The 26249-nt window shown below is 57.1% G+C and overlaps 9 protein-coding genes across 9 annotated transcripts; 5 read left to right on the top strand and 4 right to left on the bottom strand.

Moving 5' to 3' along the window:
• Window positions 1-438: 438 nt before the first annotated feature.
• On the bottom strand, window positions 439-1485 carry J3D65DRAFT_399346 (uncharacterized protein). Its single transcript, XM_066795909.1, has 2 exons — window positions 1164-1485; window positions 439-1102 (listed from the first exon to the last, which is right to left on the bottom strand). Exons 1-2 carry the CDS (start codon window positions 1317-1319, stop codon window positions 656-658), a joined length of 603 nt encoding a protein of 200 aa, XP_066654428.1. The 5' UTR covers window positions 1320-1485; the 3' UTR covers window positions 439-655.
• Window positions 1486-2020: 535 nt separating this feature from the next.
• J3D65DRAFT_697954 (uncharacterized protein) lies at window positions 2021-3997 on the top strand (the record flags this gene model as incomplete). Its single annotated transcript, XM_066804051.1, has 4 exons — window positions 2021-2566; window positions 2630-2647; window positions 2703-3252; window positions 3312-3997. Exons 1-4 carry the CDS (start codon window positions 2516-2518, stop codon window positions 3995-3997), a joined length of 1305 nt encoding a protein of 434 aa, XP_066654427.1. The 5' UTR covers window positions 2021-2515.
• A 2151-nt stretch (window positions 3998-6148) lies between these two features.
• On the bottom strand, window positions 6149-7610 carry J3D65DRAFT_399270 (pyridoxamine phosphate oxidase family protein). The gene is made up of 2 exons (XM_066795908.1): window positions 6954-7610; window positions 6149-6783 (listed from the first exon to the last, which is right to left on the bottom strand). The coding sequence occupies exons 1-2, from the start codon at window positions 7353-7355 to the stop codon at window positions 6325-6327; spliced, it is 861 nt and encodes a 286-aa protein (XP_066654426.1). The 5' UTR covers window positions 7356-7610; the 3' UTR covers window positions 6149-6324.
• Window positions 7611-9018: 1408 nt separating this feature from the next.
• J3D65DRAFT_627080 (uncharacterized protein) lies at window positions 9019-13673 on the top strand. Its single transcript, XM_066800503.1, has 2 exons — window positions 9019-11322; window positions 11440-13673. The coding sequence occupies exons 1-2, from the start codon at window positions 9278-9280 to the stop codon at window positions 13403-13405; spliced, it is 4011 nt and encodes a 1336-aa protein (XP_066654425.1). The 5' UTR covers window positions 9019-9277; the 3' UTR covers window positions 13406-13673.
• Window positions 13674-14007: 334 nt separating this feature from the next.
• Window positions 14008-17965, top strand: J3D65DRAFT_697940 (RIC1-domain-containing protein; the record flags this gene model as incomplete). The annotated part of the gene is made up of 5 exons (XM_066804050.1): window positions 14008-14349; window positions 14399-15826; window positions 15880-16147; window positions 16200-16684; window positions 16741-17965. Coding segments are annotated over 5 exons (3366 nt in total), but the record flags the coding sequence as incomplete, so codon positions are not given.
• An 83-nt stretch (window positions 17966-18048) lies between these two features.
• Window positions 18049-20190, top strand: J3D65DRAFT_668459 (uncharacterized protein; the record flags this gene model as incomplete). The annotated part of the gene is made up of 3 exons (XM_066803122.1): window positions 18049-18850; window positions 18900-19278; window positions 19329-20190. 3 exons carry the CDS (start codon window positions 18049-18051, stop codon window positions 20188-20190), a joined length of 2043 nt encoding a protein of 680 aa, XP_066654423.1.
• A 170-nt stretch (window positions 20191-20360) lies between these two features.
• J3D65DRAFT_627073 (uncharacterized protein) lies at window positions 20361-21076 on the bottom strand. Its single transcript, XM_066800502.1, has one exon. It carries the CDS (start codon window positions 20994-20996, stop codon window positions 20514-20516), a length of 483 nt encoding a protein of 160 aa, XP_066654422.1. The 5' UTR covers window positions 20997-21076; the 3' UTR covers window positions 20361-20513.
• Window positions 21077-21586: 510 nt separating this feature from the next.
• On the bottom strand, window positions 21587-22511 carry J3D65DRAFT_627071 (uncharacterized protein). Its single transcript, XM_066800501.1, has 3 exons — window positions 22219-22511; window positions 21951-22033; window positions 21587-21835 (listed from the first exon to the last, which is right to left on the bottom strand). The coding sequence occupies exons 1-3, from the start codon at window positions 22303-22305 to the stop codon at window positions 21781-21783; spliced, it is 225 nt and encodes a 74-aa protein (XP_066654421.1). The 5' UTR covers window positions 22306-22511; the 3' UTR covers window positions 21587-21780.
• Window positions 22512-23940: 1429 nt separating this feature from the next.
• Window positions 23941-26052, top strand: J3D65DRAFT_677759 (uncharacterized protein). Its single transcript, XM_066803652.1, has 3 exons — window positions 23941-24055; window positions 24152-25099; window positions 25145-26052. The coding sequence occupies exons 1-3, from the start codon at window positions 23993-23995 to the stop codon at window positions 26018-26020; spliced, it is 1887 nt and encodes a 628-aa protein (XP_066654420.1). The 5' UTR covers window positions 23941-23992; the 3' UTR covers window positions 26021-26052.
• The last annotated feature ends 197 nt before the right edge of the window (window positions 26053-26249 follow it).

Raw genomic sequence — 26249 nt, 5'->3', positions numbered from 1 at the left:
CCGACCGGCCACCGCCCCGACGGACGAGGGCGACTCGACTCGACTGGAGCTAGAGCTGGGCCTGAGGTGAGTTGCCACTCATCAACCAGTCGTTGTGGATAATCAGGCAAGGAGCGCGAAAGGATCGACAGGGCTTTCCTGGCCCCACCCCGTCTCCCGTCGACGCTCCACGCACAAAGACGACGAAACTTCCTGGACTTGCCGCGCCGGCCCGCTGCCATTTGACTGCCGCCGCTATTCGGGACCCTTGGGATGCGACACGGACGGCGAGCACCGTCAGCCCGAGTCCCGTTATGCCGTCATTCAAGACATGGGGGTTGCTTCCGTGCCGATGGAATCCCACGGACGGGCGGCCTCGGTCAACCCCACTCCGTTGAGAGACGTCATGATGGGCACAAAGACACGTCGACCATTGCACGTTGTTTTTGGTGTGGGATAATGTTGTTTGGTTGCATGCCACTGGTGCCTCTGCAAGTTTAGGACCAAAACCTGTGGCCTTGTGTACTCGATAGCCAGCCTGTGTACGTCGCATGTCTCGCTTCTCATGGTCAGTCGGACCATTCAAAGTCCAGGGAACCTTGTCTCTTGTCGAAAAGCAAGGCATGGGGGGCAAAGGCAAGAATTTTTCGACGACGGCGACATTCCTGCCAATGCCTCATGTGGACTGCAAGGTACCCGACTGCAAGAGACTGAGACTGGAACGCGCACCTCCTTGCTGGGTATCGAGGGCGAGAGGGATAGAGTAGCTAGAAGAAGCCGGAAACGGATTGGGGGGTACCGACAATGGCCTCAGCAGGACAATTTCATTGTGCGCCTCGTTCTTTCTGGGCTCTAGCAACGACCACGTTCGGGGTTCTCGGGAGCATGTCGAAGACTCGTGCCCAAATGGAATAAGGCTGAGGGACACATTGTGTGTCTTTGCTGCAAGTAAGCTGCTCAACCGATCCACGCAGGCTGACACGGCAGAAGCAGTGGCGACAGGGTCGGTTCTACTCGTAGGAATGGAGGAGATGAGCCCGGGAAAAAGATGAAGAGTCGGTCGAGACGACAGGTGGAGTCTGGCGACAATTAGAGGGATCCAGCTTCCAGCCCTCGGAAAGTTCTGGTCGCTAGGTCAATAAAGCAACGGCATGCCGGGAGTATTTGTAACACTTGGCGCTGACGCGAGGTAGAAAATGGCAAGGCATGAGCCGCAGCGCAGCGCAAGAGCCAAACTTGGCAGCTGGAGAGGGCCAAAGGTGTGTGCAATGGAACCACGACTGCATGCGGCCATGTCGCTTGAAGATGGCGCACATGGCGACGGTCGGGATCAGGGCCATATTGGGGCCATGGCCAGGCGACGAAAAGGAATAGCGCGGGGAGCGGAGGGGAGGGGAGGGGAGCAGGCGAGGGCGTCAGGCAGGCCGTCGCGGGCAGAGTGGTGTCGTCCTAAAATTAGAGGGCTGCATCTGATCGCGCAGGGCAGGGCGGTGAGGTCAAAATAGTCGGCAGCAGAGACATGGAGACATGGAGACATGGAGGCACTTCTCCAGACAGACGAGACGCAGATCAGGCGAAGCCAGGGCCCCCTCTCAGGTCCATGTCCGCTGTGGGGGCCCTGGGGCCCAGCCTCAGTCGCACCACAGTCCAAACCACCACCACCACCACCACCACGACATGGTCGACTACGCCCGACGCCTCCACCGGCCACGGCTTGACGTCCCTCGTGGGCCCCGCCATCTACTCTCTCTCTCTCTTTTGTTTCCCTCTGCTTTCTTCCGGGACCCGCTTGAGCCAGCGCCCGCTGTCGCATGTATTGGATGGTGCTGCAGCAATCCCGGTCCAGGACTTCGTGTGCGTGATTACGGCGTTTATTCTGCTGTACCGCCAATCCGACGCGCCCTCTCCTGGCGCCAGGTCGTAATTTTGCAGCCCATGCAACCGAACCGCCGTGACAGGAGACACGTTCTCTTTTGATTGCCACCACCTGCTTGCTCCCATTGCACCGCACTGCTTGTACTGCACGTCATCCTCTCCCTCCCTCCCTCCCTCCAGTCCCTCTCTCAGGTCCCGTCTGCTCCCCTTCTGGCCCTGCTCGACTCCTCTGGTAACCGACGGCCTGGCCCTTGACCTGTCCGTCCGCGCCGCTTTTTCAGCCTCAATCCTTTAGTTCCTGTTCCTGGTCCACCCAGTCCGGCCTGCCAAGGTCTTTACGAGCCAGCCCCGGGTGGCTTTCCAGAAGCTCTTGCCTTAAGAGGCCGCGGGTCAAGCACGTTTTTACTGCCAAGCCCACTCCCAAACCTCTGCCCTCCAGGTCGTCGCCTCTTAGCTCCACTCCAGTCCGCATCTTGCCTGCGTCGCCTGCCACTCGAGTCCTTTTAACCCCCCAGTACTTCTTTTAGCCTCCCCGTCCACTCTCGTTTCTTTAGCCTCGCCTCCTACCCGCCCTACGCCTTACCTCTTGCTCTCCTCTTCACTCTTTCGACCCCTCCCGGTCACCTTTTCACTGAGCGTGATCGCTCGACCCACTCCAACCATGGCCAAGACCTTCTTCGTGGACTGGCCCTTGTGGCAACAAATGACCTTTGTGAGTCGCGGCCCCTCCCGTGCCGTGGTACCCGTTCCGACTGCTAACACTGTCCTCTCCTAGGTCCTTGCCGCTGCAATTGTACGACCTCTTCGGCTTCTGGCATCTTGTCGTTCGCGGCCGCTAACCTTGATAGGTCCTTACCATCGCTGCTGGCTACGTCAAGGTGGCATATACCTACCGCAAGATGAAGAAGTTCAACACCCCCGCCCCCGGCGCCAGGGCCCAGCAAGAACCGCAAATGGTCGAGTCCGGCATGCGTGGTAAAAAGGAGGAAGAAATCCCGTTTGGAATCAAGGCCATCCAGAGCGGCATCGAGGTCGAGGGTGTGTGGATTTCGGGAGCCAATACGCCTGCCAACAGGAGTCCAACCAACTCTGTTTTCGAAAAGCAGCAGCCCGAGCCGCCCGTCGTCAACATCAGATCCGCCTCTTACGAAATTCCTCACTCTGCCGGTCCTTCGAGCGTTGCCTCCTCTTCGCGTCCGTCGGCCTTTGACCGCGCCGTGTCTGCCGAACGCCTGCCGAATGACTACCCCAGGGATACGTCGCCTCCGGATTCCATCGGTGCAGGAAAGGCACGCCAGCACCGTCCGCCTCCGACGGCGTATTCGCGGTACAGCGCCACTGTCTTGAAAAATGAGGGAGACACCTATGACACGAGGTCTACGGCGAGCGAACGTGGTGGTGAGTTGAAACAGCGGCGCGGAATGACTTGGCAGCTTACTGATGAGCTTATTTTGAAGACATCGATCAACCTCGCGCGTCAACGGCGACCTTTGACCACTACCGCCACCAACAGAGCTACACCGACGATAGCTACCTGAGCACTTCTCCTGAAACTATCCGGACATCTCCCAACTCCAAAGACCCTCGCGCCGACCTTCGCCTGCTGCAAAGCCACCGCATGTCCCACGTTGCTGAGACAGGCTCCCTTGCACGCCGCGAGCGCCGAAAGACGAGCCAGTCTGGGTACAGCAACTACTCGATCGACGTCTCCCACATCCGCTATCCCTCTTCGTCTGGCCCACCATCCCTGCCATCTGTTGACTCTGAGCCTCTGCCCCCTCTTCCTGCAGGGTACGATGCGGCAAACCCTTTCATGTCGCCGTCGGAAATCAACCTTGCCAGCCCTACCCGCGACAGCCACCCCGAAAACGCCACTGTGCAGGGTCAACCGCTTCTCGAATCTTACCAACCCCGTCGGCCAAACCTCGACTACGACGAAGAGTACATGGACAGCGATGCTCACGACGCCCAGCAAAGCACGCAGGTCCTGCGCAAAGTGAACTCGGGGTTTGAGATTCTCAAGCCCGGCACTTTTCCCCAAGTGCCCCAGAATGATGCGGCGCAGCAGCCGAAGAAGCTGCAAAAGAAGCAGCGACAAGGCTCCACCAGCTCACGAACATCCAACTTCATTGAGCAGGTGTAATGAATGAAATGTCTAGACGCTTCCCCCCCTTTCCCTCTTCCCAGTGGGGCGTGCGTGCCCCCTACGACTTGCAAATAATCTCTATTATCTGTCCTCTTGGCTGCTGCAATTCTCATGTTGGGTGCCGGTCGGTCGACTTGTTGGTGCGTTTGTTTGTTCTCGGGTGTACTGCTTTGCTTCCCTTTTCTTATCCTTTTGAACAAAAAAACCTCTCCAGCCTCCAGTGTTTGTTTGTCGACGAGCCACAGCCCCACAAATGCATATACATACATATAAAGGACCACCACCCCGGATCAAGACATGGCCTCACTGCGGTTTCAAACGGGGCGAGCTACGTACCACAAACACTCAGCGGCAGCGGCAGCAGCAGCATTAGCAGCATCACGAACCGGCGTTTGCACAACACTTACTTTGACTCATGGAGATGGCGTTTGTCTACTCTGTCACTTGGTTCTGCGGTTTTCTCATTGGGTTTGCTTTTTCTTTTTGGTTTGCCGTCTTTTCTTACTTTTGGGCCAACTGAGTGCGGATTGCTTGTTTGCGTGGGAGCGAATAGAGGCAGACGATGGATGCGGACAAAACTTTTCAGTGGGACGGTGGACGAATGGTTGGATGGTTGGTCGATCGTCTCATGTACGCACGCTGAAAATGCGAAACCCCTTTTTGACAACATCTCCATGCTTATTGATTAGTGAGCGGTGACTTGGCCGATTATTTCACGATCCATCTACACGCAAACTTGGACGCATCTGCATTTCTCCCTCACACTCCTTTCCCCACACAACACAACACACCTCGCGATCGCCACCTAAACTCATCACTGCCACAGACAGCAACAACAACAACATCAACAACAATAACAACAGATCGACGCTCGACAACGACATTAAAGGGCGAGCTTAGCTACCACCTAACCCGCCTAACTCTCCCTCCGCTCTTTGCGCCACCGCCACAGCCACTAGGCAGAAACGGAAGCACGGAAGGACGGAAGGAAAGGAAAGGAATGGAGAAATGAAATGACTGAAGGAAGGAAGGAGGAGACGGCCGTGGCGGGGGGCTGTCGGCCGGAGTAGAGGCTGAAGAAAAGGATTCAAGAGCCGCGGCGGCGCCACTGACCAATCCAGTCTGACCGATGTCGCCATACCGGGGCATAAGCTAGTAAACGCTGAGGAGGAAGGGGTGGTGCGAAGTGAGTGTTGTGGGTGGGGTGGGTGGAGGCGGATCGAAGCGTGTTCGACAACATTGACAGGTAGGTAGGTGATTGTGGTAGGGTGGATAAGCAGACGGGGCAATCAGGTAGTTCATACGTCAGCTTTCATATGTGTTTGTCCATTTTATCTCCGCTGTCTGTGCGGTTGGAGAAGGTGGGGATTGGAGCAAGGTGGGTGGTGAGGTTTAAATGGACGTGGGTGTTGCTTTCTTTGGTATGTATGTCTATGGAGAGAGAGATATATATATATATATATATATATATATATATATATATATATATATATAGAGAGAGAGAGAGAGAGAGAGAGAGAGAGAGAGAGAGAGGGAGAGAGAGAGAAAGCGATTGGAGTTGAGTCTGGCTCCCATTCCAACTTTGCAGATTTCTAGCTGTGGTGTATCTACTTTGTATTCTTCTTTCCTTCCTCATCATCAATGACTGCCTGATTGATCTGCTCGCTGAGAGACATTGTTGAGGAACAATACTACATCTCGGTGTTGATAAAGGACAGCGGCGTAGATGTTCAAGGGAGATGGGAAATTCGGAAAGGAGATATGGGAAGTTTGTATGTCGTGTATCAGTAACTATTATGCACCTGGAGCATGCGAGGAAAAAGCTGTTTGCCAGTGAGACGAGCAAAGTCACTGTCTTGCGAGAATCGGAGTTAGAAGGGGTCTTTTTTCAGGCGGTCAGGGGAAAGGGATAAGAAGGTCAAGAATCAGTGGCACAACAGGTGTCGAGAGTAATAAGATTCCATTGATTTAGCTCTAGCAATGACGATAGCTCCCTTGCTCATCTACAAGAGCAGATGGTTGCTCCCAAAGTGCATCTGTTGGCAAGAAAGAACGCTCCCTGCACACAGCCGCAAAGACAGGAGCTCTCATTCCTGTCGACACCCACTGTGCATAGGGGGCAGAAAAAGAAGCATGAATCATAGGACTGTATACCTTTTTACTTGTTCTTACGCCTACCAAACCCTACGCCGTCATCCTCCTCGTGCCCCATCAATAACCCCTACTAGTCTCCACCTCTTCCCAAACGCATCCCAGGAAGCATTCGTTCACCACCACAGCCGCACTCAGGGAGCTGTCTTCCGCTACCGCAGTCGCACCTACATTCAACCCACAATCTCCACCCTCAACCACCCCAACCAACTCAACAGCGCCGCCGCCGCAACGGCGACGACCAACCCCACCAACACGCCCTCCCACTGGGCGCTAACAACGCGCCGCGCCCTCGCCTTGGACTCGACGAGGCCGACCCACTCGCCCTTGGCCGCGCGCGCCGTGCGTAGCCCGGGGATGCCGTCCAGGCTGCGCACGTTGTTTTGCACCTGGTAGTCGAGAATGGCGTTGGGCTGCTTGGCGGCCAGCTTGCGGGAAAAGCTGCCCAGCGTCGGCCGGTCCGTGAAGGCGCGCTGGTGTGGGGGGTGCTGCGACTGTGCTTCCGGGTCTGCTGCCGCCGCTGCTGTGCGACTGGTCGCCTCCGGGGATGAGGGACGTGGCGGCGAATTGGTGTTGGTGTTGTTGTTGTTGTTGTTGACGACGGGGACGCCGTAGCCGCACGAGGTTTGCACCTGTGTGGGGAGGGCGTGCATTAGTCGGGTGCAAAGAAGAGACGGCGGTGCTTGTGATGCCCATTTACGTAGTTCTTGTCTCACTGCTTCTTCGCCCATCCACTTTATTCGACCAATCGCGGGGCTCCCGGCCAAAAGTATCTGTGTGTAATGTATGTGTGTGTACTCACCTTGAACACGTCCAGCACAATGACGGCTCTGCACGCATCCACGCCGTGCTTGATGCCAGTCCGCGTCAACCACGCTTCAAAATCGTCTGCGCTGGCGCCCTTTTCAATCACCCGCCCCGTGCAAAACAGGCGCATGATGCGCGGCACCGTGCCAAAGCTGCAGGCCATGAGCGTCACGCGCCCATTTTCGTAAATGTGCGATATGGTCTCGCAGCCCGAGCCCGTGGCGTCCAGGTACGCTACTTGGTTCGGCCCCAGCACGGCCAGCGACTGCGAGGGGAGACCCTTGGGCGAGAGGTTGATGTGGGCGCCCGTCAATGGCGCCGATGCGACGAAGAACAAGGGTTGCGAGAGCAGCCAGTCTTTGAGATCATCGCTGATGGAGGGGTAGAATTTCGGCATCGTTGCTTGCGAATGATGGGGGAAAAAAAGTAGCGGTGTGGGCAATTGGAAGGTTCAAGAATGTAGATTGGACGAGAGGGGACGAGGTTATCTGAGCGGAGAAGGAGCATGGTGACTCGAAAGTGGTGGGCAGTTGATATCGATTCTAGTCAGCGCCTATGTGCGGGACATCAGTACGGTAGACCAAATGCGGACTGCGGGCCATATTCCTGCAGATGGAGGGAATTGACTCGAAGCCGCCATGTTGACCGATAAGCCAGCCGAAGAACAGAGGTCACGATGAAGGACCGTTCGGCAATGCTAGAGTCTCTTCTTGCTTTCAGTTGAAAAAGAAATGCTCACGATGAGCGAGCGTCGTGCGACCATGGATATCAAAGTGTCGACCTATTATATGACTGTCCGGAACCCCGCGTTTGCATGAGTCGCGGGTTAGTGATGGGGGTTTCCATCACTAAGACCATCAAGGTAGATGATGCTAGGGAATGGTGATGCGACAGAATAGTTGCTCAGGTCAGCATTTGATGGCCAGGCTTGGGCTTGGTTCCTTTTCAATGGCAGCCGTGTCGCAAAACGAGGACCACGAAGCAAAGGCAGGGCAGGCTGACAGAATTTCAAAGGGTTCGCAGCTGCAGGAGTGAAGCGAGGGCGTAGCGAAGGCGGCAGAGACGGACGGTGGAGGCGCTGCAGTTGCAGGGGACAAGGATCGCCAGCGGGTTTCTGGTGGGCTGATGACGGACATGGTCCGTGGCTGCAGTAGCAACTGAACCTCTCCAGCTGCTCAACATGTCAGTCTTTGGTCGTCAGTGGCGGTCGGCATGGATATATGGCTCAGCTGGTACGGCAGTAGTGAGTGCGTCCGGCTTAGATGATTTTAGTCAGAGCAATGGCCGATGGCACCTCAGCGGACGGGTAGCATGGAGCCGTGCGTCCAATGTCGTCATTTGCATTTTGCATTTCACATTGCATGGCCGCAGCGTGGTACCGTACAGTACTTGACGTCGGCCGCGGCAGCGAATAGCGAGCCTTACGGCAATCGCGTGCATCTGGGACTGGCGACAAGCCGAAAGGGCGCTGAAACTCGAGTGTTTTCTTTTTTTGGGAGTCGACGTCCGGATGCGAAACAGAGAGGTTCCTGGGGCGTCGAACTAGCGGCTTGAGAAGAGGCTTGTTCGGTTTTCCTCAGCCCTGTCCAAGTTGGAGCCCGAATGTGCCGCAGCCACATACAGGTAGCCAGGTACGGTTGTTGAGTAGGTAGGCAGGTAATGTAGCTTTGGGTTCGTTGAATGAGGTCGCCATCTGTGGCCATGGGCCCCTTGCAGTTCGCCATGTCAGCGGGCACGTTCTTGGACCATTGGAAGAGAATCGGTGAGCATCATGAAACGACGCAAACGTGAGCCGGCCACGCGCTCTGAGCGGTGCAACAGTCCAGTCGCAGAGGGCGCGGGCAGATCTGAGAGGCAGCCAGCACCGAGTCAGTGCCTAAGGTGGTTCCGGTTCGTGAGGTGGTGGGTGTGGGTGTGGGCGTGGGCGCTGGCTCGGGCTTGGCCACTCACTGCACTTTCTCCCTCCACACCAACTTCCGCTTCCTCCTCCACAACCACCACCACCTAACCTAACCCACCCTCCACTCCCCAGCGCTGCCCAAGCAACCCCCCCCCCCCCCCCCCCCCATCCGGCGCTGCACCGCAACCCTCGCTCGCCTCTCCTCTCCCCCTGTCCCACGCCTTGTCCCCCAAGGTACACGCATCCTCCCCCCCGTCGAGCCTTATCGGCTGTCCCGGCGCGCCCTGGCACCCGTGCGCTGCGCAGCCATCGCTCCAAGGAAAGCCAACTTCTTCACTCCTTCAACTCTCCGACCCACCACAGCACGTCAGCCAACCAATCCAGCCACGAGCCCGTCAAGTCTGACCAATGTACGCTCCATGTCCTCCGTTCCTCCTGCTTCGGATAATACCTCACCTTCCATCCCGGTGAGGTCCAACAGAAATTCCCGGGACCGCCACCATGTCTCGCCGCCGCCCTCCCCGTCGCCGACCTGCGACCACGACGCTGTCGTGACCCCCAAGAAGCTCTCGCAAACGGGCCGCTCCAGGACTGCCCCGCTGTCCCTCGAGGCCCTGTATCCCTCCGCCGGCCCTCAGCTGTCGGAGCGCGACAGCATCTTTGCAACAAACTACGTTACGACCGACAGTCCTGCTGACTCGCCCAATTTGCAACCACGCTTTGAACCAAGCAGTCCGCAGGACCCTCCTCAAGATCAATCTCCCTCGGAAGACATGGCAGAGGTATCCCACTTCAGGAAACTCGTCGATCCTCCTCTCCTCCGCCAACCTCACCACTACTACACCCCCTCGCGCCCTTCGCCGGCCACGCCACCAGATTGCGCCGCCTTTGCTGACGAGCTCCACAAGTTCGCCCAGAATGCTCAGAGCCCACAGCCCGAGGCACAGCGAAGGCAATCAAAGGAAGCCCTGATAAGCAAGTTTCTGGACGCCGGCCGGTTTGCGCCAGTGGCCCAGCAAGACCACTCAACCACCACCGACACCCTCGACAACCTCAAGAGGACGCGCACCACCTTGCGCGAGCAGCCTGCAGAGCACGAGTCTTCGGACAACGATGAACGGGTTCGGTATCGCTCGTGGCGGGAAGGCAAGCCTGCGTTGAGCATGTCTGCACATCAAAGCGTAAAAGAAGGCAGTGGCACACGGGTAGACAAGAAGATTGAAGCCACTCTTCCAAAAGCCGAACCGAGTGTCGCTGCGCGAAGCCGCAAAGCTAGCCACTACTTGGGACTGTTCAAGGAAAATGAAGCCGCTCAAGAGCAGAAGAAGCGGGAGAAGGATCGCTCGGCCATTGATTTCTCCAACGACGGCCGAGACGCACCGGCTGTCTCTCATGACGGGCATCCACCAACTCCCAAGGCCGAAAAGGGACTTGATTCGGCTATACTTTTGCCCGTAAGAGAGAGCCATCTCCCTGAACCTGCTCTGGGATCGCCAAGAAAATCACCGCTTCCAGAGACGCCTCGGAAAACCCCAAAAAGTCTCCCCGAAGTCGATTTTGCGGCAGAGAGCCCAGGAAATCGCCCAAGGCAAACGCACCATCCTATTCCCATCAATCTGCTCGAGGAAATTCGCAATTATCACAACCTGACGCCGGGTGCTGAAAGAGGATCTTCGTTTTCCCGAAGCCTTCCCACCACCGGATCGGAGCGTGCCAAGGACTCTCCGGCGAAGCCTATTGCGGACTTGAGCGGGAACGAACCTAATGACTACTTTGGCGATACCAGAAGCTCGGCTGAGGAAAAGGCTAATGCCACAGACGAGGATGACGAATCTGAGAAAGAGCACATCTCGTCTGCTCTCTACATTCCCCATCGACAACTGACGCCGACCAAAGGTCCGCCCGCTGAGCTGAGTCCTGCAAGAGTCGAGACCGATCTCCCTGAGGATGTCTCGAGAGGCCCCAGTCGACAGGACAGGGAAACAACGCCTACTCCAGACGAAGTACAGATCTCTTTGCAAACGCAAGACGAAGAGCAATACCTCCATGGCGATTTGAAGCGCCCTCCGCAACCAGCAGAGGTCGAAAGGCCCGAAACTCTCGTCTCGGAATCGGAGCAGTCCGTTTCACACTCTGAATCTGAGTGCGAATCGTGGGACGAGTCAGTCCGATCGGCCCATGGTTACGAGAGTGCGACCGAAGAATTGGGCACGACTCCAACCCAAGACTCTTACAAACTAAGCGGGACCTCTACGCCCAAACCCCACCACCATCACCACCGACGCCGTCCGACTGCTCCGCTTGGCGCGGTTGAACTCAAGCCGTACGACCACCAAGTTGGCGGTCACTCAACGGTGTACCGCTTCTCCCGGCGTGCCGTTTGTAAGCAGCTGAACAACAGGGAGAATGAGTTTTACGAAACAGTGGAACGAAACCATCCCGAGTTGCTTGATTTCTTGCCAAGGTGAGGAAACCTTGTCCCCTGCGCCAGGGTTGAAAGCTGAAACTTGGGCGCAAGACCCCCAGCTATCCACATTGGTGCCGACCAAGTTATTGATTTTGGCTGACTGTCTGATTGCAGGTACATTGGAGTGCTGAACGTAACTTATCGGAAAGCGCCGAAGAAGAAAAAGGCAGCCAAAGACTCTACCAAGGAGCAGGAGCCTGAAAAGCATCACAATAAGGCATTTGAGGCAGTTCAATCTGAACTTGAGTCCCCAGTGAAGTCGAATGGTGTATCTGATCCTCAACCGCGAGTTGTAAGCCATTCGCAACAGATACTGCCAGTGCCACAAGTGATCTTTGAGAACAATAGGCATATCATTCCAGAAAATCTATTCCACCTGCCTCCTCGCCCCAGTGCTCCAAGACCACACACTGGGGATGCTTCTCTACTATCACAACAGCACCGACGGCATCTAAGCATGGAAGCTCAGAGGTCAGGAAAATCATCTTCCAAAGCAAGTCCAAGCAGACCCGAGCTGAGGCACAATACAAGTTGGGGTGCCACCACCGTGAATAACAGGCTGCGTGAGCAGGTGCTTAAAGAGGTTTTTACGCCTCCGACAATCCACCATCACTACCGGCATGATCGCAACCACCACAGCTTGCCTGGTCGAAAGCGCGGGCTAAACTCAGCGGACTTGAACGGGGCAAGTCCCTTAGGTCGCAGAGGGAGCACTGACGTGATGGTCAGGCGCTCTCAGGACGAGCAGAACCCGCGAAAGCAGGTCCTGTTGGCTGAGACTGAACGTCATTTCCCAGAGCAGTACGAAGGAGATGGTAGTAGAGGAGGAGAAAGCAGGTCTCTCGAAAGGTTTCCCTCTCTGCCGCAGCTCAAAGGCCTAGACTCGGTCAAGGACGTCGAGGAGAAGGCTGTGCCCAGCAACATGAACAATCAGAGGCCACGGCGGCGTCACTCTGGCGGTGGACTTCGACGAAGGCTGCGCGAGATCGACAGCGAGTCTCGAGGCGATCTCGAGTACCATGAGGAAGATGGTTATGGAGGCGATCGAGAGGAAGACGTCTTCACTATGGACGAGGAGAAGTCTGCAGCCAATGACCAAAACGGTGCGTTGGTTTCGCCGACGAAGAATGGCATCCAAATTTCTAGCAGTCTAGAAATGCTTCCTGCTCCCATCTCCGCTCCCCGCTTCCTGCCGCCGGCACCAATCGACAGCCCTCAAAACCCAAAGCAATCCGTCCAGTCTGACGAGAGGGTCCAACACTTTATTCTACTGGAAGATCTCACCGCCGGCATGTCGCGGCCTTGCGTCCTCGATCTCAAGATGGGCACGCGCCAGTATGGCATCGAGGCCAGCGAGAAAAAGCAACGCTCTCAAAGACGCAAGTGCCAAATGACCACGTCACGCCAGCTAGGCGTCCGCGTCTGCGGCATGCAAGTCTGGAACGCCAAAAAGCAGTCTTACATCTTCGAGGACAAGTACTTTGGACGCGACTTGAAGGCCGGCAAAGAATTCCAGGATGCCCTCACCCGCTTCTTCTTCGATGGCCACGGCTACACCAGTGCGACCAAGCACATACCGGTAATCCTGGAAAAGATTGCACAGCTTGAGCGCATGATACGCGGCTTGCCGGGCTACAGATTCTATGCAAGCAGTCTGCTCATGTTGTATGATCACAGCGACATTTCCGATGCTGACACCCAGGAAGCAGCGAATGGTACTGACGGCAAGGCTGGGCCAAAGACAGTCGAGGTGGGCAAAAAGCCAACCAGGCCGGAAATTAAGCTCAAGATTGTCGACTTTGCAAACTGCGTCACCGCCGAAGACAAGCTTCCCGAGGACGTCCCTTGTCCACCATCCAATCCTGATGGTGTCGACAGAGGCTATCTACGAGGTCTGCGAACCCTGCGCATGTACTTCCAGCGCATCTGGCGCGATATGCACCAGGGCAAAGAGTACGTGGAGCGGGGCGAGTGCGAAGGTCTCAGCCTTGGTGAAGGCGACCTAGGCCACGGCATGACGGTCGATGGGTGGGACGATGGATTGGTCATGGATGATGACCCGGGCAATGTTAGCGTGTAAGATATCCCTTTTGGTGTTTGCGGTGTTGTGGAACATGGTGGCTGGGGTCATGGACGGATTCTGGCATTGCGTCACGGCGTTTCTCTTGTCGGGCAGATCAAGGCGCTCAGGGCCGGATGCCTCGTTCAAGAGGCTTTCATATCACTCAAAACAAAAGCTACGAGTCTCACGGGGCTCGCTTTGTTTTGCGCTGGTGCTAGGTACGGACTCGGATGCGGATGATGAATTCTCTCTTGTAAACTACCATCGACTTGAATGACGAAAGCTCATGTTCAACCGAATGCTTGGGAATGTGAAGATGATTCGTTCAGCCTCCTAGTTAAGGTTTCGCATTGTTTCCGCTTTTGAACGGAGCTGGAAAGGTGGAATGGAAGCGGTTTCGACAGCAGTGGAGTGGCAGTGAGTATTGACACGAGGCAAAAGCGCCGAGCGGGGATCAGCCGCCTTGCGACACGGCGAGCACCAACCGAAGCACCATCCTTACCTCTCGAGACCTGACCACGGTGCGCCGAACGTCATCCTCGCTGGCCTCTGAGCTTCCCCGACACCCGACTGAGATGGAGCTTCCCAAATGCCGGCATTGCTCAACCTAGAAAGCCATGTACTGGCCTATTGGGAGCCCCAGAGTCTATGCCACCAGCCAACGCCAGCTCGCTCGAGAGCTCCGCGCTACGACAGACGATGGCATCGACGCGGCACCGGATTCTTCATCCTCCCCTCCGCGGCACGCGCCCGGCAATGCACAAGATAATCTGGTGACACAAGGGCAGAATGGGACCGCGCAGCGTTTGTTGAGCGCGAGCGCGTCCACCAACGGCACACTGCAAGGGAGCAGCGATGCCGAAGCAAACATCGAGGGCGAGATAGTGGCCATGCGCATGTCTCGCAGTGGCCAGCTGTTCGCGACAATCACGCGCTCGACGCTTTCCATTTGGCAGACCAAGGTAGACTTGTTCTCCGTGCGGGATACAGTTGTTGCTAACAAAGGCCCAGCCGACGGCAGTGCTTGCGTCTGTCCTGCGATCACCCGCCTCCATCAAGACCTATGGCCACAATGTTGAAATCCTTGTCCGGCCTGACTCGGGCGTAGTTGTCATCCAGACCTCCTTAGGCTTCCTCATCACCTACACTCTCGCGACGGATCCCAACTCCCATGTCTACGGACACCACTTCGACCCCAATGTCAGTGGACGCGCGCGGCGGCAGAGCATCGCCGGCAACAGGACGACTTCGCATGCGGACAAGTTTAGTGGGCCCGGAGAGGGCAGTGGGGTGCGGGAAGTCAGCATTCGGTTCAGGATGGTCATCAAGGTCGACGCTGGAATCTCCAAAGCCCTGGCGCTGGATGACGAGCTCGTGGTGGCGACCGAGCACCCTGCCGCCATGCAGTGCATACGCTGGGCGCCAGATAGCAGTGGGACGCAGACAAGAACAGAGCTACTTATCAAAATGCCATGGCTTGGAAAGAAGGCTGCAGTGGTTGACATTCTGTACGACCGGCCCATGAACTTGTATGCGTGGGTCATGAACGACGGGAGAGTCTATGCGGTCCAGCGGACAAAGCCAAATACGACACAGCCAGAAGCTCTCAGGAGTCTGTTCAAAGGATTTTGCTTCCACGAGCCAGCGAATGAGGATACCCACGCGGTCAAGGCCGCCATCAATGCACGATTCTCGCTCCTTGCGGTGGGCTGCGCAAACGGCGAAATTCACGTCCACACAGTGCGAGATTACGATGGCAACGTCCCGCTGTCGCATAAGCTGCAGACCGGCCTCACATCCGCCTCCTCGGGCAGGTTGACGTTCCTCAGCTACTCGCCCGACGGATACAGTCTTTTTGCAGGCTACGAGCGGGGCTGGATGATGTGGAGCGTCTACGGCAAGCCGGGGGCAAGCAGCTTCACGGCGACACGGCCCATGTCCGAAACAAACGATGAGGGGTGGCTGCTCGGGGTGAGCGACGGGTTTTGGGTCGGCGGAGGCTCCGAAATCATCCTTCTCGGCCAACACGACAACCGGCTGTGGCTCCTCGAAATGGCTCGCAGCGCAGTGGCCGGGTGCTTCTCGTCGGCCAATGTCTCTCGGTCGCTGCTGCAGACCAATGCCGGCTTCATGATCTATCGTGGCTACGACATGCCCGACCTGACGGCCATTTCGGCAGAAGTTTCCCTATGGCATCATGTTCAAGTGCCGAATGTCTACCTCGTCGACCAGTGGCCAGTCCGAAGCGCGGTGATATCTCCGGATGGACGGTACGTGGCGGTGGCAGGGCGTCGCGGCCTGGCTCACTACAGCGTGAGCAGCGGCAGATGGAAGACGTTTGACGACCCCCTGATGGAAAAGGAATTCAGTGTCCGCGGAGGCATGTGCTGGCATCAGCATGTCCTGATAGCGGCTGTGGAAGCCAACAATTCTTACGAGGTGAGATTTCGCAAGAACTCCTGGTTTTTGACATTTGGCCTAATACAACACAGCTTCGCATCTACTCACGAGAAAAGGAGCTTGACAACAACAAAATCATGCACGTTGAGCGATTGCCAGCTCCTATAGTGCTGGTTGCGCCTTCGGGCGATGATTCTCTTCTGGTTTACACATATGAGAACATCCTCTACCATTACATCATCCACGTCGCCAATTCGTCGGTGAGGATAGTCCGGGTGGGACAGATTGCCCTCCACGGCATCATTCGAGCGCCACCGCGAGTGCGGGCGCTGAGTTGGATTCTACCAGAGGACCAGCTAGGTAAGAAATGGATCGGCGTCGGATTGACAGGGCACGCGTTGATGGGATTTAGACCACGGAGATCCGTCCAAGGACGTTGCAGTGGCGACTGTGCTGTTCCTGGTCGACGGGAAACTCGTGCTGCTCCAGCCAACGACGAGCGAGGACGGAGTGCTCAAGTACGAGATGCGCATCATTGCTCAAAACGTCGAGTACTATGCGCTAATGCGCGATCATCCGTCATTCAAGTTGTCGGATGGTGAATACCTCCCGCCCAGCCCTTCTTTAGGGCTACCCCACGACAGTCTGCAGGGCCACGACCTCCGCGATTCGTTGTGGTACTTTGACGGGCAGGACATGAAGCTATGGATTGACGCTCAAGACGTCTTGGTGTCGGCGAGCGTAGAGCTTGGGAGGGACTTGCCGGCCACGGTCAGCATCCCCGTCGACTTTTACCCGCTGTCTCCCCTCCTCAACAAGGGCATCTTGTTTGGCGTGGAATCGGAGCTTGTTCAAAGGCGCGACATAGACTTTGCTTACTTTCGGTTTGCAACGAGGGTAAGTGTGCAGATTGCTGACCAAAGGTGTGCGAGAAGGGTTGCTGACAGGCCCAGACTCATCTCTTTATCCCACCGCTTCTGCGACATCACCTCTCGCAGTACAACTCCCCTGCAGCGTTGCATTTGTCACACCACTACCAGCACCTGCTCTACTTTCCGCACGCGCTGGAGATTTTGCTGCACGACGTGCTGGATGACGAAGTCGACAACGCACCTCCTCCCGAGCAGGCGCTGCTGCCCAGCGTGCTGTCGTTCCTATCGTCGTTCCCGCAGTATCTCGATATCGTGGTACAATGCACGCGCAAGACGGAGCTGCGGTCGTGGCGGACGCTGTTTGCGCACCTGCCGCCGCCGCAAGAGCTTTTCGAGGAGTCACTGCAGCGCGGCTCGCTCAAGACGGCGGGCGGATACCTGCTGGTGCTGCACACGTTCGAGGAGCTCGGCTCCAGCTCGCAGCAACTGGTCCGGCTCCTCGAGCGGGCCAAGAGGGAGCAAGACTGGGACCTTTGCAAGGAGCTGGCGCGTTTCTTGGTTGCTCTCGACGAGTCGGGGGCCACGCTCCGGGAAGCGCTCGAGAAGGTGGAGCTCGGGACGAGCGGAGAGGGCGGGCTGAAGAATGGAGGTGGAGGAGTGACGGACAGGAATGGCATGAAGATGAAGATGAGCATGGGCATGGGCATAGGCGGGATCGACCTGGCATCAGCGCCTCGGGCCAGATGCACAGGAAGCAGCAGGACGAGTTCCACGGGAGCGGTAGCCAATGGTGGGGCCCTGGGGGCTGACGAGGCAGAAGTGGGCGACGCGCACCCGGACGAGGACGACGTCGACAAGGCCCACGGCGAAGAAGGCGAGGACCAAGACCTGGTCGTCCTCAGCGCAGCAGCGACACAGCATTGAATGGACAGAATCTCCTGCAGGGCTTGGTGGTGAAGCGGTGCGGATGCGGGCGTAGTGGATAGGGCTTTTGCAGTGGGCGGTGCGACGTGGTAGGATAGGGCATTGGGCCTGAGTGGTCGGGACGGCCGTCAAAGGCGCAGCAGCCCACGCACTCGCCAATTGCACACCGATTGCTCGCATCTGGGGACGTGGCTGCAGCCAGGTACCGACTGACCTCACCGACACCGACATGCCAGACGTCGCACACTTCGCTGTTGATTTGATTTATATTTCCCTTTCGCCACCATCCATCGTCGTCGACGCTTTCCTCTACGGCCGCCCTCCGTAGAGCTATGCTGCCATCACGACACCCAGCCCGCCACCACCCAACACCGCCAATCGCGAGTTAGCCTCCGACCCTGCATGTCTGGCCAATCTCAAGCCCATTCCACCTCCCCGCAGTCCGCAATGTCCAGTACCACCACCATGGAGCTCCACCACTGGCCCACGCCAGCCGCCGCAGAGCCCTTCCCCGACGCTCCCATCAGCCGCCATAGTAGCAGGCCCTCTTCGCGCTCGTCGACCGAAGATGGCGGCACCTTCAAGTTCGTCACGGCCACCAAGCCCGAGGAGTTTAAAAACCGCGAGTTGATGCGGGGCGTGCGCTCCCACGTCATGTATCAGGTCGTCGAGCACCGCAATCAGAAGCAGACGACGGGTCTGGATGCCAGGACCACGACCAAATCATCAACACCTCGCAAGACGAGGGGCGGTAGCAGCGGCAGTGCCGCCAGCGCCAGCAACTCTACGACGACAGCTCTCCGTCCATCCGACCCGTCGTCCAATCCAAACAACCCAGAGACCATGAGTAATCGCGATGCTCTAGACATTTACGCCAAGTACCAGCGGCCTCGATCTGCCACTGCATCGCAGGCGAGCGCCACTCCTCGCAGCGAGGGCACTCCTGAGGGCAGCAGCCCCGAGTCGACAAGGTCGGTGACTGCTCGACCCCGGCTCAAGCGTCCGCGCACCATTCCACGCTCGTCGATTGAGCAGAAACGAGACGAGGCGGTCGGCGAGCAGGTCTTGATAACGCCCCCAGAGTTTGGCAACGTGCAAATGAATCCTCTTTTCAAGGCCGCACAGCCTGGATCTTTCAGTTCTTTGCAATCAGATGCTCAAGGTGTCTTGCCTCTTTTGTCCAACTTCTTTTCTCCGTATGACCCTTTTTACACGCTTCCGCAGCCCTCGGACCCGCGCATCAATGTTGAGCAGGTCAAGTGGTATTGTAAGTCTCGGGCCGTCGTTGGATTTGAAGTGGTTTGCTAACGGGGAAGGCCACAACTACTTTGGAACCAAGGCCATGGCGCGAGCATGGCTGCCTCAGATGATTGAATCTCGCGAGTCGTTCTTGAGTACCCTGGGCATCTCCACGGCACACCAGGACGCCATTGAGGGAAGGTCGGAGCCGAGCTTCATGACGACGCTTGTCAATACCGAAGCTATTCGCTTAATCAATGCTGCTTTGACAGATCGCTGGACGAGGATACGCGATAGCACCATCATGAGTGTGTGCCAGCTGCTGGCCAGTCGCGTCGTCACCGCCGACAACGAAGAGCTGCAGAGACACGAGCAGGGGCTGCGGGAGCTGATTGTTGAAAGAGGTGGTCTGGAAGCACTGGGTGTGAGTGGAGATCTGGCATCCGTGGCTTGCGCGTACGTTGCCCTCCTTTCAGCCTTCAATGTCAACCTCTTACACTCGTCAGCATGGCATACACTTCAGCAATCCTCCGCGAAAGCAAACCTGATCCCCTGTTCCTCCAACACCACTCCGAACGCAAAGTCTACGACAACAACGCCGTGCTCCCCGAATCGCCGCTCTTCTGCCCCCGCTCCCGCTTCGTCACGCTGTCGCGCTCCAAATCGTGCATTAGGCCCCTCCTCTCCCTGATCCAAAAACTGAAAGCCCTGACCGACGCCTGCGTCTCCCTCCCCACGCACACATCGACCTGGGACCTCGCCGACTATCGCCGCTCGATCCTGCTCCAGATCCAAGCGCTGCCGTTCGCAGAAAAGCTGTCGCCGGCCGACCTCGTCGGCTCGCCGCCCACGCCCTCGTCGTCGCCCTCGTCGACACAGAGTCGGCCGCCGCCGCACCACCTCGCGCGCTACGAGGCCGCGCGCCTGGCGGCCAAGCTGTTCGCCTACGCCCTCGCGCACCGCGTGCCCCTGTCAGCCGCGGCCGCCGCGCACGAGGGCATCCTGGTGCAGCTCGTCGTGACGCTCAAGCTGTCGCAATGTCCCTACAGCGACTGCTGGGGCGACATGACGGGCGTGCTGTACTGGATCACGCTGGTGGGCGCGGCGGCGGCGGCAGAGGGGTCTGCGGGCGTTGGTGGAAGCGGCACGAGGCGCCACGAGAGGGAGCGCCGCTGGCTCGCTGCGCTCAACATCCGCTGCGCCATCGTGCTTGCGTTTGAGCACCGCGCCGCGCTGGTCGGCAGTCTGCGCACGATGCTCGAGGCGCTGGCTGGGTGCGTCGACGCAGGGGCTGCTACTTCGTCTGCTTCGTCCTCGTTCAACAGTGGTGGTGTCCAGTCGCTGGACGACGGGCTGTTTCTGGCGTAGGATGGGCTCTGTGACGGCTTGAGGAGCGAGTAAAGAGGAAACTAAGACCTCGTTTCGTTGGCTGCAATGTGTGAATGGATAACAGTATGCACGAAGAAGAGAGATGGATCTGTGTTGGCGTACTTGATTCGGAGAGCAGCGTTTGCAATTTGATACCACCACCAATTATTCTCCGATGACGCAGGGCATCCATGTTTCATTCTCCTTCCGTTTTCTCCTCTCTTCTCATCTCTCTGTCTCCCTGTCTACTGCCGTTCGCTCCTACATCTGGGAGCTTTCATGTACATATTCGCCCACCCCTTTCTCTACTTCTAATGAATGGCTTAACGTTCCCTGCTGCTCCGCCCACAGCAGGCGCCAGAAGAAAAGATGACTCCGAGCGCTGACCCAGGGAGCAGTCGTCCGCACATCGCAGCGCCCAAACCGCAAACCTGAAACCACCCCACGAAACAAGAAAAACAAAACGAAGAAAAGAGGAAGCAGAAATAAAGGAGGCAGACAAAAATACCAGCTCCCAGTTCCCCCCTCCCCGCCAAAATCGTCCGCAGTAAGCAATCAGCTCTCCTCCGCTGCCGGCCAGTCGGGCCAATCAGAGACGGCCCGCGGCGGCCCAACGTCGAACGTAGCGGCCGCGTTCGATTTGATCGGTGAACGACATGACTGATGGGTCGCCGGGCGGTGTTTTGTGTCATTGGGTGCTGGTGGTGGTTGTGGCTGGTGCTGGTGACGAATGGTGGGCGCAGCAGACACGCAACTACGCAACGCAACGCAGTAAATGAGACCACCGTTCGTGCTCGAAACACCATTCCTGGTGGTGGTGGTGGTGATGGCGGGCACGCACGTAGAAAGTCAGGCCAGTCGACGACGCAGCAGCGCAGTATTCAATAACAACATTCCATAGAACAAAATCATAGACGAGGACCGCCGGGCCATCCCAACTAGGCATGGCGCGCATCCGGGAGGGACTGTCAGGATTCCACTGCGAAAGCTGACCTGCACGCTGCAGATGCGACGTTCAAAGTACCAACGCGGCGCGCTGATTCGCCGCGGCGCAGCCGCTGCCCAAAGGTGATTGGCCAACATCGGTGCGGGTACGGACGCAAGGGGTAGTTTTTTGAGGGTTGTGCCGTACAAGTGCCGAGGACTGTCAGGACTGTGCGGTGAGGACTATCAGGACTGTCAGGACTGTCAGGATTGTCTGTGCGCGTCGGGTTTGGGTGGTCTGTGTGATTTGGTTGTGGGCCTGCCGGCTGGCTGGCTGGCTGGTATGGCGGGGTAATTGGTGCTGCTGGTGTTCCGTAGATGTGTTTGCTGATGGCAGTGATGGATGAATACGTAGTTAAATGGATGCTAGTATGAAGACAGCAGAGCGAGCTGATCGACTGTCTTCATCCCATTGCAAAATTCGGCACCAGGAATGGAGGAAAGCAAAGAAGGCAAATAAATAATCGTAGTCGTAATCATTACATCGAAAATCGCCCAACTCTATCCACCACGGTGTCTCCCTCCAGCCGCACACGTCCCGCGTAGAAGAATTCCTCTACTGGCGTTGTTGGCAATAATGTCTGACCTGACGCGTTCCTCGCGCGTCTAGCCGTGCTGCACCTTGTGCACGGTGCCGTCGTCGTCGACGTGGATGTTGAGTCTATGGGCCCTCGTCAGCACGCTGTCGTTGCAATTGCTTTTGAGAGCATTGTATTGTGTATGGTGTATGGTGTGTGTATGGTATGTTGGAAAAAATGAGTTTCGAGCAAACGCACCTCTCGGGCTTGTGGTCCTGCGTCACCATTTCGCCTTGCTTGATGATGCGGTGCTCCTCGGGGAGGTCCTGCTTGGCGAAGGTCTGGCGGAGCGGCTGTTAGCGGTTGTCTTGTGAATCTAGCGCGAGGGACGTTTGGAATGTGCCAGATGAAATAATCCAGACGCGGGAGAAGGAAAGGGACGCCGCTTCTCGAGCAGTCGACACGAGAAGCAAAAACGCTGGAGTATCATGCGGGACAAGGCAGTAGCGAAGGTAGTTGAACATACCACGTTGTCGTGGGCATCGCCAATCTTCTTGCCTAGCAGCTTCTCCTCCCAGTCTCCGGTGGTGGTCTGAGGAACGACAAGAGGCATGTTGAGGACTTGAGTGTGTTGGTTCTGGGACTTGGGTCGGTGGTGTCAAGGAAGTTCGTGAGTGTCGAAGTTGCGGTGGCAGCGTTGGATAGTGAAGAGAGGATGTCGGGCCAAGAGGGGCGCAGGGCAGTCAGCTTTGTTTTATAGCGCAGTCGTAAGGCAGGTAGGGTATCAGGTTGGTCGAGAAGATGGATAAGAAGGTTGGCGCCTTGAGCCTGAGCCTGATCCTGACATGGACCTGACGGGAGCCTGTGATGGACGCCGGCGGGGACCGGCGCCGCTACGTCATCGCTGCTTGGGCCGCGGTATACCCTGTTCGCCGCAGCTTGCTTACCTTTCCTCTTTCGGCCGCGGGGTCGTAAGGGCTCGCGACATCATTGCAAGGCCCTTATGAAATGACATGTGAAGTGGGACAGTGGGAGTTGTTGGAATTGCCTGCTGGGTCACGTGGCATCCATGGTTCGGCTTTTCAGACGGGCACTCAGTATTCTTTTCAAAAGGTACGCATCCCGTTGACAATTCACGCAGGCCCAAGAGATAGTAGAAGTAGCGAATCGAATTGAGTGGCTTGGGTTCAGAAAGTTCTAGTTCGTTTTCATTCTCCACGAGAAAACAGTTGTTCCCATGGCTTCCATTCGAGTTTTCCATTTCTGCCACAGAGGAGAGATATCCAATAACATCCCCGCAGATGCTCAGGCAAGAGACCCTCAAAACACGTTGGGTTGCCAACATCAGAGGTGTGGGGCGAGGAACTGTTTGGCTTTAGAGCAGCTTGAAGAGGCGGATGAAGGCCTTGACGGGATTCTTTCTCTTGAAAATGATGAGCTTAAGCATCTTGCGTGGCTGGAATGATGACTGACCTCCTGCTTCTTGCGCGCCTTGACAGCAGCAACCTTGCGCTCTTCATCGTACTTGGCGAGAGCGACCATGTACGGATGGAGGTGAGAGAGGCAGTGGAAGAGGATAGCCGTCTCCTGCTCGATGTTGGAGAGAAGACGGCCGATGAGACTGACGTTGAGGTCCACAGACGTAACGTTGCTCAGGCCGGGCCTGACGGCTGGCATCGCTTCCAGAACCTCCTCCAGCTCATGGCCAAGGCCAAGCGTGCCCGATTTACAGACTTGGACACCACGCAAGGCGAAGGCCATCTCCAGAAAGACTCGGTAGCCGCGAACCATCTTCTCGATATCCTCGCGCTCCTATGGCGTATGTCAGTGTGAGAACGGCAATGGAAGGAGAATGACACATGCCTCGTGGGTAGCAGGATCAGGGATAGATGACATGGACTCGAGCAAGCGGCGAAGGTGGTCGGATCCAAGGTTCTCTTTGGCACCTTGCACAGCAAGCGCCTTGAGAACTTCCTCGAAAGAAGCCTCCGACATTTTGGGCAATGCGAAAGCCTTCGGAGACAGGTTCAATCTGTTGGAGCCATTGTCAGCTGCAGGACTATCAAATGGGATTCAGAGACGTTAACATACCAGTGATAAAACCTGGAGACAGGGAAAGGTGTGCGGTGGGTGGGAGGTGAATGTGGACCGTGCTTTGCCGTAACCCAAAGTGGAAATCACGGAGTGGGTGCGGTGGTGTTTGGGAAGGCACCTTCCCTCTGATTTCCAGCAGCACGGCGTGGGCGATGCCACTCTCTTCCGGTCGCCCATCCTTTAAAGCCTCGCTCCACCCTCGTCGCATGCGCCGCCACCGCACCCACGACTCAGCGACGACATCATTCGCAACCGAGTTGAACACGATGGTAAGTCCCAAAGCTCTTCTCTCTTGCTGCACCCACGCGCTTGAACAATCACCTCTTGTTGCACGACTGCGCTCTGACAATCATGAGCAAACACAGAACAATCCAGACCCACCTGAGGATTCCGCCTCCAAGGCGGGCACGGCTGATGGTGTCAACACCACAGCCATGCCTGCGCCTTCGCCTGAGGTTGCGCAATACATCCACGGCCTCATCTACCAGATCCCCGAGATTCGACAGTCGGTTGAGGCTCAAGGTGCTGCTATCCAGCAGCACAACGACATCCTTGGCCACACCCAAGCCAAGTACAATGAGCTGGCCGCCCAGCTCTCCGAGGTTGCGAAGCGCATCACTCGTTTGGTGGAACGCGAGGAGGGCGAGATGTCGGAGCACAGCGGTGCTTCACCCCCAAAGACGTCTACCCTCGCCAAAGACGTGCAAGGCCTCCAGCAGGAGATCCAAAAGATGCGTGGCGAGCTCTCCGACTTGCAGAGCAAGGCCGTCAAGTACGAGAGAGGACTTGTGACCCGGGGCACTGTTGATCTGAACGCTGCTCAGCTTCAGGGTCTTCCTGTTCGACCCAAGTTGCCAGCTGCTACGACCGCGACTGGCAGCGAGATTCCAACGGCTCCTGCCAGCATGCGCCAGCAAAACCACCCCCGCCCTTCTCAGGACGTCGATGCCATGAACAACAAGTTGAAAGGCCTGATTGAAGAGATTAAGAATCTCAAGAAAGAGCGGAACAAGCCTTCTCAGTCTCAGAAGCAGTCGGCCACGGTCCCTGGAAAGTCGCCAACGAGTCAGAACACCCAGCTTGTCAAGCACAACGACAACAATCAGCTTGTCTTGAGGGGTCGCAATGCGCGAGCCCAGCCAATGTCTACCGCCGATGAGGAAATTCGTTCGGAGTTCGTCTCTAGCTGCCGTCAGCGCATTCTGTTCAAGGGCAAGCAGGCCATTGAAGAGTTGTCCAAGCGCTACGACTATGAGCTTGGCATAAATGGGGCTGGTTCTGCTGGCATGCATCCGTCTAGGACAAATAATCCTGTAAGTCATTCACCCTCTCGTAACGACATGTACTGAGACACACAGAACCTCTTTCCCCGTCGCGCTTTTGCCGAGACAGAGAGACTGAACATCAACATGAACTACTGGAATGGCCGCGTAGTCAACGCCCTCGACCAAGCAGCCATGAAGGGACGCGAACAGGCGGCGGTCAATGTTGTCAAGAACCTCGTCCACCAGATGGAGCGTTATCGTGGCGGTGACAACTCTGTTGCCGACCAAATCACCAAGTTTGAGGTAAACTATGAGGGCATTGCAATCATCAAGAGTTGGTTCAAGTGGACGGACGAGCTTTTCAAAAAGCTCCGCAGCCTCGGCCTTTTCGAGGTTCCTGGCGTGGCCAGCACTGCAGTTTCCAGGGCCATCGATGAAGGAGTCAAGAATCAGCTGGCTCAAAAGCGTCTTCTTGGATCCCCTCCTTCGCACCACGACAGTGCGAAGCGCCATGTTCCAGGCTCTTTCAACAGTTCCAACAAGCGTCGAGCCGTCTCGCCTGCCAATCACAACAATGCGAAGCGCCATGCCCCCGGCGTCTTCAGCTCTCCCATCAAGCGCCGTGCCGCTTCGCCTCCCTCGTCGCCGTACAGCGTCGACAGCACGAGGAGACCCGGCGCCGACATCTTCAGGTCCGTCGACAAGCGTCGTGCGCTCTCGCCGCTCTCGGACGCCGAGATTGCGAGGCGCCACGCTGACAGCTTCTTGAAGAACCTCGACCTCCAGGAGGCTTCGTCGACGCACCATCCGGCGGGCCAGTACCGCAGCCCCAGGGGAGAGCCGCACCGCGCCCCGGAGTACCACAGGGATGGTAGGGACTACTACGGCCCGGGTACTAACATTAGGAGTGACTTCTACCCGGACATGCCCATCCAGGAGAGGAGGTTCAGGCGTGGCGACTACATGTAGAGCAGGAGGGATGACAAAGGTGGACAGGTGGAAAGGTGGATGGGCGGGTAGGCGGACGGGTGGACAGGCGGACAAGGCGGAGCGGGAATTGGGCTTCTAGATGGGGTAATAAAAAGCACATCTAGAACCGCGCGTGCCGTGAAAGTGCCGTGTTCGTGTCTTTTGGTCACGTCTCGAAGGAGGTGTTGCAAGGGCTTGCCCAAAGGCCCTGGGGATATCCAAATTCCGT

This window comes from Phyllosticta citribraziliensis (genome assembly GCF_038025025.1).
Source record: "Phyllosticta citribraziliensis strain CPC 17464 chromosome Unknown J3D65scaffold_7, whole genome shotgun sequence".
Taxonomy (NCBI): Eukaryota; Fungi; Ascomycota; class Dothideomycetes; order Botryosphaeriales; family Phyllostictaceae; genus Phyllosticta; species Phyllosticta citribraziliensis.
Note: the sequence above shows the minus strand (reverse complement) of the source record. Positions and strands in the feature narration are given on the sequence as shown.

Bases quoted from the DNA above. Each gene is read 5' to 3' on its own strand.
- J3D65DRAFT_399346 (XM_066795909.1), bottom strand. From the start codon at position 1,319: ATGGCCCTGATCCCGACCGTCGCCATGTGCGCCATCTTCAAGCGACAT. The intron at 1,103-1,163 runs GTCAGCGCCAAG...CCTAGCGACCAG, and splicing joins CTTGCCATTTTCTACCTCGC to AACTTTCCGAGGGCTGGAAG.
- J3D65DRAFT_399270 (XM_066795908.1), bottom strand. From the start codon at position 7,355: ATGCCGAAATTCTACCCCTCCATCAGCGATGATCTCAAAGACTGGCTG. The intron at 6,784-6,953 runs GTGAGTACACAC...CTCCCCACACAG, and splicing joins TTGTGCTGGACGTGTTCAAG to GTGCAAACCTCGTGCGGCTA.
- J3D65DRAFT_627080 (XM_066800503.1), top strand. From the start codon at position 9,278: ATGTCCTCCGTTCCTCCTGCTTCGGATAATACCTCACCTTCCATCCCG. The intron at 11,323-11,439 runs GTGAGGAAACCT...GTCTGATTGCAG, and splicing joins TTGCTTGATTTCTTGCCAAG to GTACATTGGAGTGCTGAACG.
- J3D65DRAFT_627073 (XM_066800502.1), bottom strand. From the start codon at position 20,996: ATGGTGTTTCGAGCACGAACGGTGGTCTCATTTACTGCGTTGCGTTGC.
- J3D65DRAFT_627071 (XM_066800501.1), bottom strand. From the start codon at position 22,305: ATGCCTCTTGTCGTTCCTCAGACCACCACCGGAGACTGGGAGGAGAAG. The intron at 22,034-22,218 runs GTATGTTCAACT...CCGCTCCGCCAG, and splicing joins GCGATGCCCACGACAACGTG to ACCTTCGCCAAGCAGGACCT. The intron at 21,836-21,950 runs GTGCGTTTGCTC...GAGGGCCCATAG, and splicing joins CAGGACCACAAGCCCGAGAG to ACTCAACATCCACGTCGACG.
- J3D65DRAFT_677759 (XM_066803652.1), top strand. From the start codon at position 23,993: ATGCGCCGCCACCGCACCCACGACTCAGCGACGACATCATTCGCAACC. The intron at 24,056-24,151 runs GTAAGTCCCAAA...GAGCAAACACAG, and splicing joins CAACCGAGTTGAACACGATG to AACAATCCAGACCCACCTGA. The intron at 25,100-25,144 runs GTAAGTCATTCA...TGAGACACACAG, and splicing joins CGTCTAGGACAAATAATCCT to AACCTCTTTCCCCGTCGCGC.